The 13,380-nt window shown below is 46.1% G+C and overlaps 1 protein-coding gene across 2 annotated transcripts in view; it reads right to left on the bottom strand.

Moving 5' to 3' along the window:
* The window catches only part of STX8 (syntaxin 8), a 122,436-nt gene that overhangs the window by 55,347 nt on the left and 53,709 nt on the right, over positions 1–13,380 (bottom strand). For both annotated transcript variants that reach the window (XR_004550123.1, XM_005141422.4), the window contains exon 7: positions 4,942–5,043. Coding sequence is in view for 1 of the 2 variants with exons in the window: in XM_005141422.4 (XP_005141479.2) it covers positions 4,942–5,043 (102 nt within the window). In the remaining variant the exon portion in view is untranslated. The remainder of the gene's footprint in view (positions 1–4,941; positions 5,044–13,380) is intronic.

Raw genomic sequence — 13,380 nt, 5'->3', positions numbered from 1 at the left:
CCCCTCTGTAGCAGTTCTTTCAGATCCTGCAGCGAAATCTGTTGGATCCTGGCATTCCCTGACAGGCTGGCAGCAAGCGAGTGCTGCAGGAGGAGAGAATGAGGAGGTAGAAAAGCCCTGATGAAACTCTGTCTTTTGTTCAGTCCCCTCAGCCATCTCCCTGGGCTGCTTTGCTCTGGGTATGATGAAAATGCCGGTGTGTTTTAGACATGCACAATCCACCAGAGATGAACCCAATTTAACCAACACATTTATTGTTCTTCTGTTAAAGTCTCTTTTCAAAGCTTCCTCACAGGGTAACAGCTCAGAACAAGCTTTTCAATGTGTAACTGCTTAGAATGGAAGAAAGTAAAGGAAGGGAAAAAAAAAATCAGGAAAAATGTGTAATTTGCCAGGCCAAGAGAACTCATCCCATAGAAGCAGAGACAGGTGACTCAGAGTCAGTGCAGTTGTCAGAGCAACACTTGGGAGGAAGATCAGTGTAACTGCTCCAAGAGTCAGACTGCAGGAAAAGTTGATTTAATGGCACGTTGCACCAGCTTCTCCACTGAGAACAAACTAAATGGATGAGGACTTGCTCATCTAAACATACAGCGAATGTCAGAGGAACAAACCTAAGTAACTACCACTCGTAATTTATGAACCAAATTACATCCACGGCAAAAACCCTGTAACTCAGACCAGTGATTGTAGAAACTGGCAGAAGAAGGTCTCAGCCTTCATGAATCATTCTTTTCTAGAGGAAACCTTATATAATCCAAGCTACTCTGTTTAAAATCAAACTGAATCTTCCTAAAAACCCTATTAAAGGCCTGGCACAGCTTTGTCTTTAATTCAGGCATTTGGCGATTTGCTAAGATTAAAAAAACCTTACCTGGTACCAACCAACTTTACTCAGTATCTCCCAAAACCTGCATCAGAAGGCAAAGGGGAGATGAGAGCATCTACCTGGGGCTGGGGAAGGTGATTAGATTGCAATGCCATCTTGTGGAATAGGAGAAAAAGAAAGAAACAAACTTGCTCAGGCACTACTCTGCAAGCTCATTTCCCAGGACACACATACTGGCCCTGCAGCAGGTTGCTTCTCATTTTCCTCATTTACCTGGAAGGTTAGAGAGATCCATGCAGAGCTAACTGCAAAGACATGGTCTGCTTCCCTCACACTGCTTGGAAGGAGATGGGTAAGTCAGAAATAAGAGTTTGCTCTTTTTTGCTTGTTTTTATCATGACAGTCATAATCTTCTGTCTTGCTTCCCCAGGACACCAGCCTCTCTCTTCAGCTGTGGGAGAGTCACCTAAAGGACTCACTTGGGTAGGCCCATGGCAGGGAGTTGGAACTTTAGGTGATGATGATCTTTAGGGTCCCTTCCAACCCAAACTATACCATGATTCTATAGCTCTGTGATCAGGAGTAGTAGGACAACTCTGATTCCCCAGATCACCTCCCAAAGCCATGGTTCACAAGTCAGGTTTAGCAGGACCTGGAGAACATTTCCGTCCTTGGCTGCAGCCACCTCTGCCTACATCATATCTGAGAATCAGGCTCCCAGCTGTGTCCTCTGTTACTAGAATCCCTGTATCTGATTCAGACACAAACACTTCAGGATGCTCTTATCATAACCAAAGCCTGGCTTAACCATCCTCTCTGCAGGGAGCTGACTACCTATGTCTTTAGGTAAAAAAGAAAAAATACAAGCTACAAAACTCAAGGACGGGGGACAGTTACCAAAAAGCACCATCCAGATAAACCAGGATGTAGCTGTGGACAGCAACAGACTTCCTCCTCTGGGATGAAGCCAATTGCAGGGAGAAAGAACCATGGACTTCTGGAAGACTCCTCAATGTCTCTCTTGTAGTGAGGGGCTCAAAACTGGACAAAGGATTCAAGGTGCAGTCTCACCAGTGCCCAGTACAGGGGGACGAACACTGCCCTGGCCCTGCTGCCACACTGGTGCTGATACATGTCAGGACGCTGGGGGCTTCCTGGCTGCCTGGGCACAAGCTGCTCATGCTCTGCTCCATCAGTCAGCAGCCCCAGGTCCTTTTCCACCAAGCAGCTTTCCTGCCACTCTTCCCTAAGACAGGAGCATGGCATGGGGTTGTTGTGAACCAAGTGCAGGTCCTGGCACTGAGGCTTGCTGAACCTCAGACACTTGGCCTCAGCCTATTTCTGAAGTCTAAGAAATACATACACCCAACATCCCTTCTAAATGTCCAGCATATGTGGAAAAGAAATAAAACAATGCCAAACAGCATGCAAACATTTGCCTGCAAATGACCAATTATTTTCAACAATAATTTCACAAATGCAGCAGATTTGAGCATATCCCATGATTAGTCTTCTGCTGCAATTACTGGGAGTTGCCACTGACCTCAGTCTGGGGCTGCCTGGGGCCACCAAGTGAGATGGGTTCCAACGGGGCAGCCTTCACTGGGCAGAAGCAAGGGGTGGGACTGTCAACAGCTCGAATCAGGAAGAGAAATAAGCTGCAAAGGGAACAAACCACCTCAAACAATCTGAAGGTTTCTGCCAGGACTGAGTAGGGCCAGAGGTGCAGGCGCTGCTCTCGGCAACGTCTTGCACCAAGTGATGCTTATGCTGAGCAGGTAGCACTAGGCTGGACGGCTGTGATATAAATCATGCCAGTCACTGGAAACAACCTCCAAAGCTTGAAATAATGTTTGCATGAGAGCAAGATGTTGAAACATTGATTGAAATTGGGTTTCATCAGCAATATTTTGATTTTATTATTATACTGGCTGCTAACAAAGACACACCCATCAATGTGTTGCATTCTTCCTTGTAAAAGGGTGATTATTCCACTGTTCAAGCCAGGCTGCTCCACTTGTATGCATAGCCAGTGGCTCCAGTACAGGCATTCACCATTAAAATAAAAAGACACTTTGATTTCAAAAAGGAGGCAAAAACACGGAAACAGGCACATGCTGGAATAATGCAGAGACCAGGTCCAAGCAAATATCTGCATCCTGGGGAAGGAAATGGTGGGCAAGGGGGGAGATGAAGCATTTCACAGCAGTTTAAAAACCAAAGGAGCATGCCCAAACCAAAGAGTTACTAAGGATTTTATTGATTTAAATTCCACATTAGGTGAGGGGGAGGGAATTACCTAGCAGGTGCCAGTTTTCCCACTGCTTGGCTTTGCTCAAGGAACAATTGTACATACACGAAAGGTTTTTCTGATCTTAATATACAAGCTAACTTTCAGTGCCAGGGATAAGGGTGGAAAAGGGACAGGAAGAATGCCATTAAAGCCTGTGTCTTCCAGCTTTATTGTTCTTAACCTCATGCTCAGGCAGAATACAGCTGCTATCTGAGGCAATATAGTGTTTACATATGCCCAAATTGTTATGCAAACACAGGAAGACCTATTGGAGCAGAGGGAACCGGCATCGAGTGCAGTGCTTCTCACCAACCCTTGCAGAAAAAATGTTTTTCAATGTGGAAAGGGTGAGAGAGGTCACCCCCAAGGAATCCAGCCAGGATCCTCCCAGCCCATCCTCCTCCTCTCAAATTCCCCAGCAGCCAGCATGGGCTTCAGAGTTAAAGAGACAGGCTCATTATCCAGCAACATTGTCATTGTCTAGGGGCTGCATTTGCATGAAGAACCTAAAAACGGGCTAGAAATACGTAAGGAGGGAGAAGCTGTCCCATATGAAACGGGATTCACTTTGTGCTTCTCTGTATTCATGCAGAAAATAAAAGCACGGGAACTAAGGGAAGACTCCAAAGGCCCACAGGGGCACTCTGCAGCATTCAGGTGCAAGTGGTTTTAGATTAAATCCATCTTGTATCAACATTCAAGATCTAAAATTCAAAATTTGGTCATGAACTCTGCAGCCACAACTTCAATTCTATCTGTAGTTGCTACAGGAAACATTGGAGACAACTCTGGGAAGTCAACTTCATCCTCTAGAAGAAGTCACAGATTTCCATCAATCTTTATCATCCAAGCTTTCAAAAAGTTATCACTTATGAAGAACTAAATAAATCCCTGAAATACGTTGCCACTGCCTGGAACATGTCTCACTGCCAGCCAGAGCTCAGTAGCTTTTGCTGCTGGACCATCACACTACAGAATAAAAGCTCCCCATCAGTCCAAAACAGCCACGTGATCAAGTCAGCTCTCAACTTTCTCTCTCCTAAGCTACATGAACCAAATTTCATGAACTTCTGGCCAGAAGTCAAATTTCTACAGAGCACAAATTACCCCTGCTAGCAGTTTGAGCCTTCTAGTATGGCAAAAATGAGCCACAGACACAGAACCAGACACGCAGTAAGACACAAGTGTCTCACTACCACCACCTTCCTACAGACTTCACTCCTCAGTCAGACGTCCCCCCAACATCAAGGCATTTTCTGCTATTACCCACAGTCATTGCTGTCAATCCCCAGCTCTTTATTCCACAGAGGAAACCTGCATTCACTCGCCTGAGATGAACACCCTCTATTTGGTTGTATGGAATAGGGTAACAATTTAGCTTGACCAGCTTGCACACAGAGTCACCAGCTGTGATTTCATATCTGAATGCATCTTGGTTGAGAACACATTCCTGCAGGACACCACCAGAACTGTCCCTGTGGCATCACTCCTCACTATGACCAGTTTGCAAGAGCTGGCAGTAGCAAGTTTTGTTAAAGTTTATTAACATGTACTGCTCTCATTTCATACAGTTCTACAATTTCCAATCAGAATATTGTGCAACGCTGCTGTCAAATACCTTAAGGAAATTAACTGTATCAATATGCAGCAAATGCAGTGAGTCAAACCTACGGTATCAGCTGTTTGGAGATGTGGGTTCTTCTCACTCTTCAAATAAGCTGCCCTTGGGGGGAGCACCTTGCACATAGCCTCTGAGCGCTAAAGCTACTTTCCCATCATTTAAAAACAGGGCAGGATTTGAGTTTAAGTCATTTCTTACCACAGGACGCTGATTTCTTGTCCACCATCTTCACATGCCGTGTCTGGGTGCGGAGCTTGTCATCTGTGTTTTCCACCAGGTTAGCAAGGTCATCGATGATCTCTAGGGAAAGAGAAACACAAGCATTAATCTCTGAGCCCTGCAGCATCACTGCTCAAGAAGCACACTCCTGCTGGAGGCTTCAAAATGAAAACCAGCTGCATCCTTCTGTCCTCCAGTATGCCAGATCAGTGCTCCACATGTGCTGCAAGGTCCAAATCCTGGGAAATACTATGCAAGAGACCTCAACTTCAGACTCAGTGCACTCCTCCACTGCAAGAACAGAGATAAAATGTATAGCCTGAAACAGCAGGATCAGTCTAGGTACCCACAAAAGCAAACAGTAACCAAAGTAAGAGAATTAGTGCATATGCTATATGGAGTCTGCAATTGCAGTCCCTGGAACAGAGCATCTCAATACTTGGCCATTGCATAGTCATTGAAACAAGTCCAGAATCACCACCTTTAAGCACATTTGGTGCAGTCCCAACCAAGCAACCGAAGAGGATGCCCCATCCCTGACAGTGTTCAAGGCCAGGATGGACACAGGGGCTTGGAGCAAGCTGCTCCAGTGGAAGGTGTCCTTGCCTGTGACAGGGGTTGGAGATGGATGGTCTTTAAGGTCCCTTCCAACCCAAACCAGTCTGAGAGTCTATAATAATACAAAGTCCTACCTTGGCTCATTACTAAGCTGTACAGATGGCAGTTCTGCCTGCAGCCCAGATGATCTTCTGTGAAAAGGAAGAGGAGCAAAATTTCTCCTACATCTATTTTTAACAGAGAAAGGAAAAATTTAAGCCAACCTCAGCCTCATGCAACTGCTGACTTTAATTTTGCCCTGGAAACCAAAGCAGGTAAAAGGCCTGTGCCAAGAGTGGTTGGTGGGTTGGGATTTTTAACACTGAAAATTAGAAGCCACATTAAGGTACCAAATTTCTTTCTTGCTGACTGTTACGCTCTAATTTTCTTGCAATGCACAGCCAGGACTTCTTGCTGAGTGCATGAACACATCACCTTTGAGCTGCCTTCTACTCTGCAGGTAGGAATGGCTTCTTTTGTGCATGATAAATCAGGAGAACAGCAGCCAAAACCTGAATGCCACTGCAAGGCACCTTGCTCTGGTTAGACTTCTAGCACTTTCCCCATTGCTGATCACTGCCTTAAATCTAGTTTGTCTTTTGGGACCAGGCTGTGGACAGCAGCCATGCCACCCAGCACATCCCACACTGCATCACTGTGCAGCAGCACTGCTGGAGCATCCAGGTTTAATGCACTGTAAACAAATGCAGAAGTTAGAGCACAGTGTTCAGTGAGCAAGATACACTACTGTTGTGTTCATTTTTATGCATCATAACCCTGTCTCCATGCTGGTTAAGGATTAAAGAAAAGAAGTTCTATCAACAGGACAGAGCCCTTATTAATTAACCTTTTGCATATTCCTTCAAACAAGAAACTTCCAAAGTATCTTTTCTAGAAAAGAGAGGTTGACACAAAAACCAACATTCCTTGGATTTCCAAAACTTCCCTGTGACAGTAGAAGAAAACCTTGGGCTTGCAAGGGCAGTGCCAATAGGAGTCATTAGTTCTTGCAGCTTCTCAGGAGCACCCATACATCTTGGCTGGCCATTGTCTTTATACTAGCACTTGAAAGGGGACGGTTTCCTCCACAACCCCCCTGCCTGCAGCAGGTGTTAGCTGTTGGAAGGTGTGTTAGCTGGGCAGGGTGCTTACGTCCTCAAACCTTACCAAGTGCCAAGCACTGTAGCTAGATACAGAGATAAAACCAGTTTGATCATAGGTACAGATAACAATCCCCAAATATCAAGTAATCAGAAGTTCCGAAGGCACAAAGGGAATTTTTGTGGCTTTAATTTCCCAGAGAGTTGGGAGACTGAAGCATCATCCTTCTGATGCATGCATTTTAAGGCCGCCTCACAAGCACTCTGTCATCTCCAGCGAATCCCTATGTAAGACTGCATCAGCATCTACAAAACCTTGTACTTTGAAAATACAAGAAAGATCTTTCTTAAAATACAAGCTCCTCATCCATGTCCCAGAGCCTAAACAATCACGTATTCACATGAAGGGAGGGCAGAGGGCAACCATCAGCTGCTTCTCTGCATGTGCAGCCTCCATTTTATCCTGTGGATCTAAACCGTTCAGCACTCCTGTGATTAGGCACCATCACCCCATCAAAGCTGCTCTATTCCAGACAAAACTCTCCAGATTTGTGAAGTTGCTTATAATATCAAGATGTTACTGTTCATCCTACACCAGAACACATTTTCCCAAGTGATGGCAGGTGCTGTATTTGAACTGCAGGATTTGCTCAGTCCATAGCTCAGATATTAACCCTCCTCTGCCTCCCACCCAACTTTCCCAGATCTAACATCTGCAAAACCAACAACGTTTTGGGAAAGCTTTATCTGCCTGTGTGACTCAGCACACAGGAAAGGCAGCACAGAGCTGCTGCAAAGGCAGGCGGGCTCAGGAGTGTCCCTGAATTAAAGAAATCTGCCGAAAGTTCCCATCGTCAAGGACAAAGTGATAAGGATGCTTGGGAAACAAGAGACTTTCCTTTGCCAACATTGACCGGACCCTCCTTGAAAAACATCCTGCTGAACATGCTGCAGCTAAATGAGAACAAATGCGAGGAGGAAAATTTTCTGTCATCATTTCAAAGCCCAAGGCAATGCAATTTGGATTATGTCAAGAGCCTCTCCTTTCCCATCCCCCTGTGCCAGCCATTGCCCTGTCACACCAACCAGCAGGAGACATTTCTGAGCCAGAGAAATGGACGGTGCAGCTTGGGAGAAGCAGAACAAGGGAAAATGGCTTTAACCTGCCCGAGGGGAGACTGAGTTGAGCTCTTAGGCAGAACTTCTTCCCTATGAGGGTGCTGAGGCGCTGGCACAGGGTGCCCAGAGAAGCTGTGGCTGCCCCATCCCTGGCAGTGTTCAAGGCCAGGTTGGACACAGGGGCTTGGAGCAGCTGCTCCAGTGGAAGGGGTCCCTGCTCGTGGCAGGGGTTGGAACTGGATAAGCCTTAAGGGCCCTTCCCACCTACACCACTGTAAGATTCTATGATCTATAGGTCTCTTGCTACAGTCAGGTTTCAGGGGAGCAGACCACTTCACCAAGCACACAGCCCAAAGCTCAGCAAGCAACCAGTCCTTTGGTGCAGTGTGCAGTTACGACCAGAAGTGCTGGGGTGCTCAGGAGGTCTGAGCAGGGTCTTCTCCTTCGCAGCTGCACTGGGGCTGGCAGGGGAAGAAAGCACAGGGAGGTTCCCACCCATCACCAGTCAAGTCAGAAGTCCATTCAAGCAGGATCCCCAGGCCAGAATGCCCTTGCTACCAAGACCCTGCACAGGAAAACCCATCCACACCTCTACCCCCACCAACATTCTGTTGTGGTTCAAAGCAGCTCTTCACCTTCATGTTACAGAATTTCTCCCCACTCTAAGGCAAAGGAATCCCATGAAAATGCACGCTGTATGGGACAGGACTGAAAACTAGTCATTAATTTCTACAGGCAGAACTGCTGCCAGAGAAAACCGGCTCCTCAGCTAAGAAGGTCTTCAGAGTGCTGACAATCCAATGGCAGCTCTCAGTAGGCTCCAAGGACCACAAAAACTCCCAGCAGATGATCCACCTGCAACCTCCTTTGCCATTCAAGCTGGCAGTTTCTATCACCTCCCATTTTCCTGGCTATGCATGGAATGATTTCAACTAAATAAGCCTGGAAACAGAGAAGGAGCGAGGATCCCGGGATGCGAGGGAGCAGATGGGAGAAGCTGGCTAACGGCTGAAGGGCGGCAGTGGCCCTTCAAAGGATATTTCTGGAACGCTGCACTGCAAGCCACATTTAAACTCGTAACACAGATTTAGCTGAGGTTCTCTCAGTGAAGCAAGATCTTGCAGCAAAAGGTAAAACCTACTGCACAACCCTGGTATTACAGGATGAGTAATTTAAGCCCAGCTGAAATGGGAGAAGTTTGAGAGAAGTCCTGAGAAGGGCTTGGGGATACTGGTGGATGAGAGACTGGAAATGAGTGGGCAATGTGCACTTGCAGCCCAGAGGCCAATCCTATCTTGGGCTGCATCCAGTGGGCCAGCAGGTCAAGGGAGCTGATTCTGTCCCTTTACTCTGCTGTGGTGAGCCCCAGCTGGGGTATGCATCCAGTTCTGGAGTCAGCCCTCTCCCTCTCCAACATCAATCCTACCTTTTGGGGAGAACAGAGGGATTTACTGCAGAGAGCGTGAGCAAAGGGAGGAAAAGCTCCTTCTGCTTATTAAAAAAAAAAAAGTTAAAAAAAATTTGTGGGTTTAATATTTTGCATTAAACTTAAAAAATATTTTTGCCCACAAACCAAATACAAACCCCATTTAATCCGATCTGAACCTGTTGCTGCATCAGCTGTCACAGCCAAAGAATTAAAGCTTCCAAGCAAAGCATTTACAAACAAGTCTTACTGTTTTGTTTCTCTGGTCATAGCAAGTTGAAGACCCATCAATGCCTACGGTCAACTTTTAAAGACTCAGGAATCCATTGATGGACCTACATCAGCACAAGACTACTCAGAGATGTGAGCATGTCAATGTTAAATATTGCTTTTCAAAGTTTTATTGAAAATGAAAAGTGAAGTGACTGCTCCAAACCCTGGATCATAAGCACTTTCTATAAGCTCTACTTGCTTGACTTCACCATCTCAAATGATACAACAAAGATGATCTTTACAGTATCTCTGAATTAAAGGGTTGCATTATAAATCACACTAGCATCACGTCTTGCTGCTACCAAATTCTGCGGTTCCTCCATGCGCATGTGTGTGTGTCCAGAAGGACTGTGCTAAAAGCGACTACCGAAAGGTAAAATCCTTCCCTGGAACTGCAGTGCGACAGACACCTGGTAGCAGCAGTACAGGTGTATTTATGGACATCTTTAAAATCACACCTGATAATAGCAAAAAAATAAAGATTTATGCAAAAGACACCAATAGAAGACAGGTGATATAAAACTGAGCAGAAAAAATTACATACAATAATAAGAATTTACCAGAAAAAAAACCTAATTCTTCATATCCTTTTTCCTTTGAAGACTTTGCTGCTGCCATGAAAATCAGAAACATTTTGGTTTAATTCCTAAAAGCACTGATGCCTTCTGTAGAAACCTGGCTCTGCTTCTCTCCAGACACGGCATGGATAATCTCAAAGCCTCCCATGAAATAGGAATTCCATCCGTTAGAGCCATAAGTCATCTTGCCGGGAAACAGCTATACATCATGCTACAGCCAGTCTGCTGCGCTAAGGGCTCGTGCAGGGTGGGAAAGCAAACCCTGAGCTGACCCCAAGACAGGGGCTGGAGCAGACTCTGTTGGGTCCAAATGGCTCCTTTTGCTTTTCTCCTCTATTCCTCCTTAAACAGGCTGCAAGCTCCAGGCACAGGATTTGCCCACAGCACCACACAAGACCACAGCTCCTCCACCATGAGCACCATCTGCCTTTCCCATATCCCCAACTTCTCTGTTGACATTTCTAACAATGCTTCCTATGGGTCTGAAATGGGGCTTCTCTGGCAGCCCCATCTTCTCTGTCAACTCAGCCATCAAAGTCTTTGTACAGCTGGTCAGAAGTTTTCCAAGGGAGCAGTTTCCACTGGAAAACTGTTTGACAGACGATAAAAACAGCACATCCCCAAGCACTCAGCATGCCTGGACCTTCAGCGTTTCACTTCCCTGATGACGCCTCTTACGTTGAAACCCATCCCTGACTGCCTTGAAGTGAATAACCAGCTTGCCACTTGCAAATGAAATTCTCAGTTTTGACAACAAAATGAAAAGCCCAAACATTTACAGAGAGCAAAAGCACCTTTTCCAGCCCATCCAGCCACTCCATCTTCCCTCCCTTTCCAACCCTGGTGCCAAGACCCTGCCAATGCCCAGGCAGCCCCACACTGCTCCAGCAATGCTCTATGCAGAGGAGCATGTCAACTGCTAGGTCATGAGATCACACCAAACACATAGAATCAATATTGCATCTTTCTCTGCAGGGACTGAACAGCAGCAAGCTCCACCAGAGCTCCAGCACACACATTAATGCTGCACAGTTTAATCACAAAAGGAGTAACAGAGAATCCCAGACTGGTTTGGGTTGAAGGGACCTGAAAGCTCATCCAGTTCCAACCCCCTGCCATGGACAGGGACACCTTCCACATCTGAAATAACAAGTCATGATGTGAAGCACAGCACACGGACATGGAGCAGATGACCCTATCCCAACTGCTATGAATGCTCACCAGTGCACCATGAACCAATGAACCAAACCTCAGAACCCTCTTTGCTGTTTCTCTCATTAAGGAGCTCATGAGAGAGAAAGTCAACTCCTTATGGAGAAGAGGGAAGCAGTCTGCTGAGGGAGCGAAAGCCAGGCAGTGACAGTGGCAGAGCCAGGCAATTGTGAAGGAACACCACGGTTTATTTTGCAGGAACCCATGTGGGTTTTTTCCTACTCTGTCTCCACTCAGGAGCAGGAAAATGATGTGGTTGCCTTTCCATCCCATCTCTCTTTGTTTCTGCCCATGCTCCACACAGCTGCACCACTTACCAGAAGGTGTGGGATTTCTTGTTTTTAAAATCATTCTCCTTGACTCATGGGGACCTTGGGAAGGATGAACATCTCTTCCCATGAAGTAGAAGAGGCTCCTGCTCAGCCAGAGTTCTGCTTTCATACAGGTTTTTACACTAACTGATTTGTTTGTTTTCTTTAAAACACATAAAAAGCCACATTTGGTTTTGGCAACTTTGTCTTTGAGTTACACTTGTTCTGTCTGTGGAGTATAAAAGCCAAAAGCCAAGTGAAAGTGGCATATTTCACTTGAGAGAAACAGTCCTGGTGTTGGAGAACAGTGCAGCAGGACAGTGTTGCTAACCAAGCATTTCCTTGGAATTGTTTGGATTTTCCTTGGATTTAAATCTACAGATCATTTGATAGTACTTATTGATGAATAATGCATCTCCATAGGATACCCACTGCAAGTCATGGAACTGCAGCCAGCCTTAAGGCAAACAGACAGAAAAATAAAATCCCTAATGTTTTATGCTACACAAAAATACAATAATAAGGCTGGAGCTTAGTGGAGAAGCCAAACAGGCTTTCCCTCCCTCTTTCAGGTCTCTGGTGCCTCAGGAGAAGAGCTAGATACCAAAGAAATGAATCATATACTGAATGCCAACCTCTATATGTCCAAACCCCATAATTACATGTTAATAAGAAAGCAAGCATTGTTCAAAATGCCAGTGGTATGAAATGAAGATTGCAACTAATGTAAGCACCTCAGAAAGTTGAAGAACCTTAGCATGACGTGCCAGCTGTAATGTCAAGGCAGAGTGAAAAGAGAAAAACACAGTAAAAAACACAAAGCCAAGAATTTTAATTTCTTTCCATCACTGCTGGCCCTGCCTGGGTTTTGCAGCCTCTCTCCATGCCACAGGCAACACGTTAGTGCAGTCCTGGGCTTCTCCTTGCTGTTCAACTCCATTGCAATACTCAAAATCCCTCTGGTTCACATTCCTTCAAATTAAGCTCTGTGCTGCCCAGCACAGCAGGATACCGACACCTTCTGCTGTGATGAGTTGTGCTTTTCAAGCGAAGACCAAGATTCCTCCAAATTCAACTGATGACAATCTCTATGGCAGAACTTCATATAAGTATTAAAACCCTCACAAAATACTAATTTCCTCAAGGTAGCAAACCATCTTGTTCCTCTGTGTTTCAACTGTCTCACTCTTTAGCTCTTCTAATTTAAGGGGTGCTTGATAGTCCTTGGGGACAGTCAAGTTCAGAAGACCTCTCCTAGCCAGAGAACTGCTGGGAGCATGCTTTATGATGTGCCATGTGTACATCACAGTGCCAGTGCTGCAGAGAGGTAAGAGGGGATCTCACTTCCCACTGCTTCCCCAGCAGCTCTGCTGGGGTCCAGGCACCATAAAAAGCATTGCACACCCTCCCTTGTTCCTGCACTTCTGGGCAGCAGCTCCGTGGACAAAGACAAGGGCAGCCAGGCTGCAGGGCCTCCAGCCAGAGTCAGGCAGGAGCTGGCAGACTTGGTTTGTGTCCAGGAGGGCAGGCAGCAAGGATGGTTCTTCTCCCCTACACAGTTGGTGACCAGCTCCAGCCCACCTCCAGGCTCAGGTTAGCAGGCTGAGGCACTCAATGCATCAGCTCTACCTACAGGAGGTCCTTCTTCTCCCAGCATACCCCATGGACTCGAAGCCACACCAGCTCTCCACACACAGGAATCCTTGCAGAGGAGCAGGATTGCTTCTGGTTCTCCTAGTTCTTGACAACAGTGAAGTCTTTCCAGTCTGTGGAAAGACAGAACTACATGCTCCAGAGTTCTA

Source organism: Melopsittacus undulatus, chromosome 11 (assembly GCF_012275295.1).
Source record: "Melopsittacus undulatus isolate bMelUnd1 chromosome 11, bMelUnd1.mat.Z, whole genome shotgun sequence".
Taxonomy (NCBI): Eukaryota; Metazoa; Chordata; class Aves; order Psittaciformes; family Psittaculidae; genus Melopsittacus; species Melopsittacus undulatus.
Note: the sequence above shows the minus strand (reverse complement) of the source record. Positions and strands in the feature narration are given on the sequence as shown.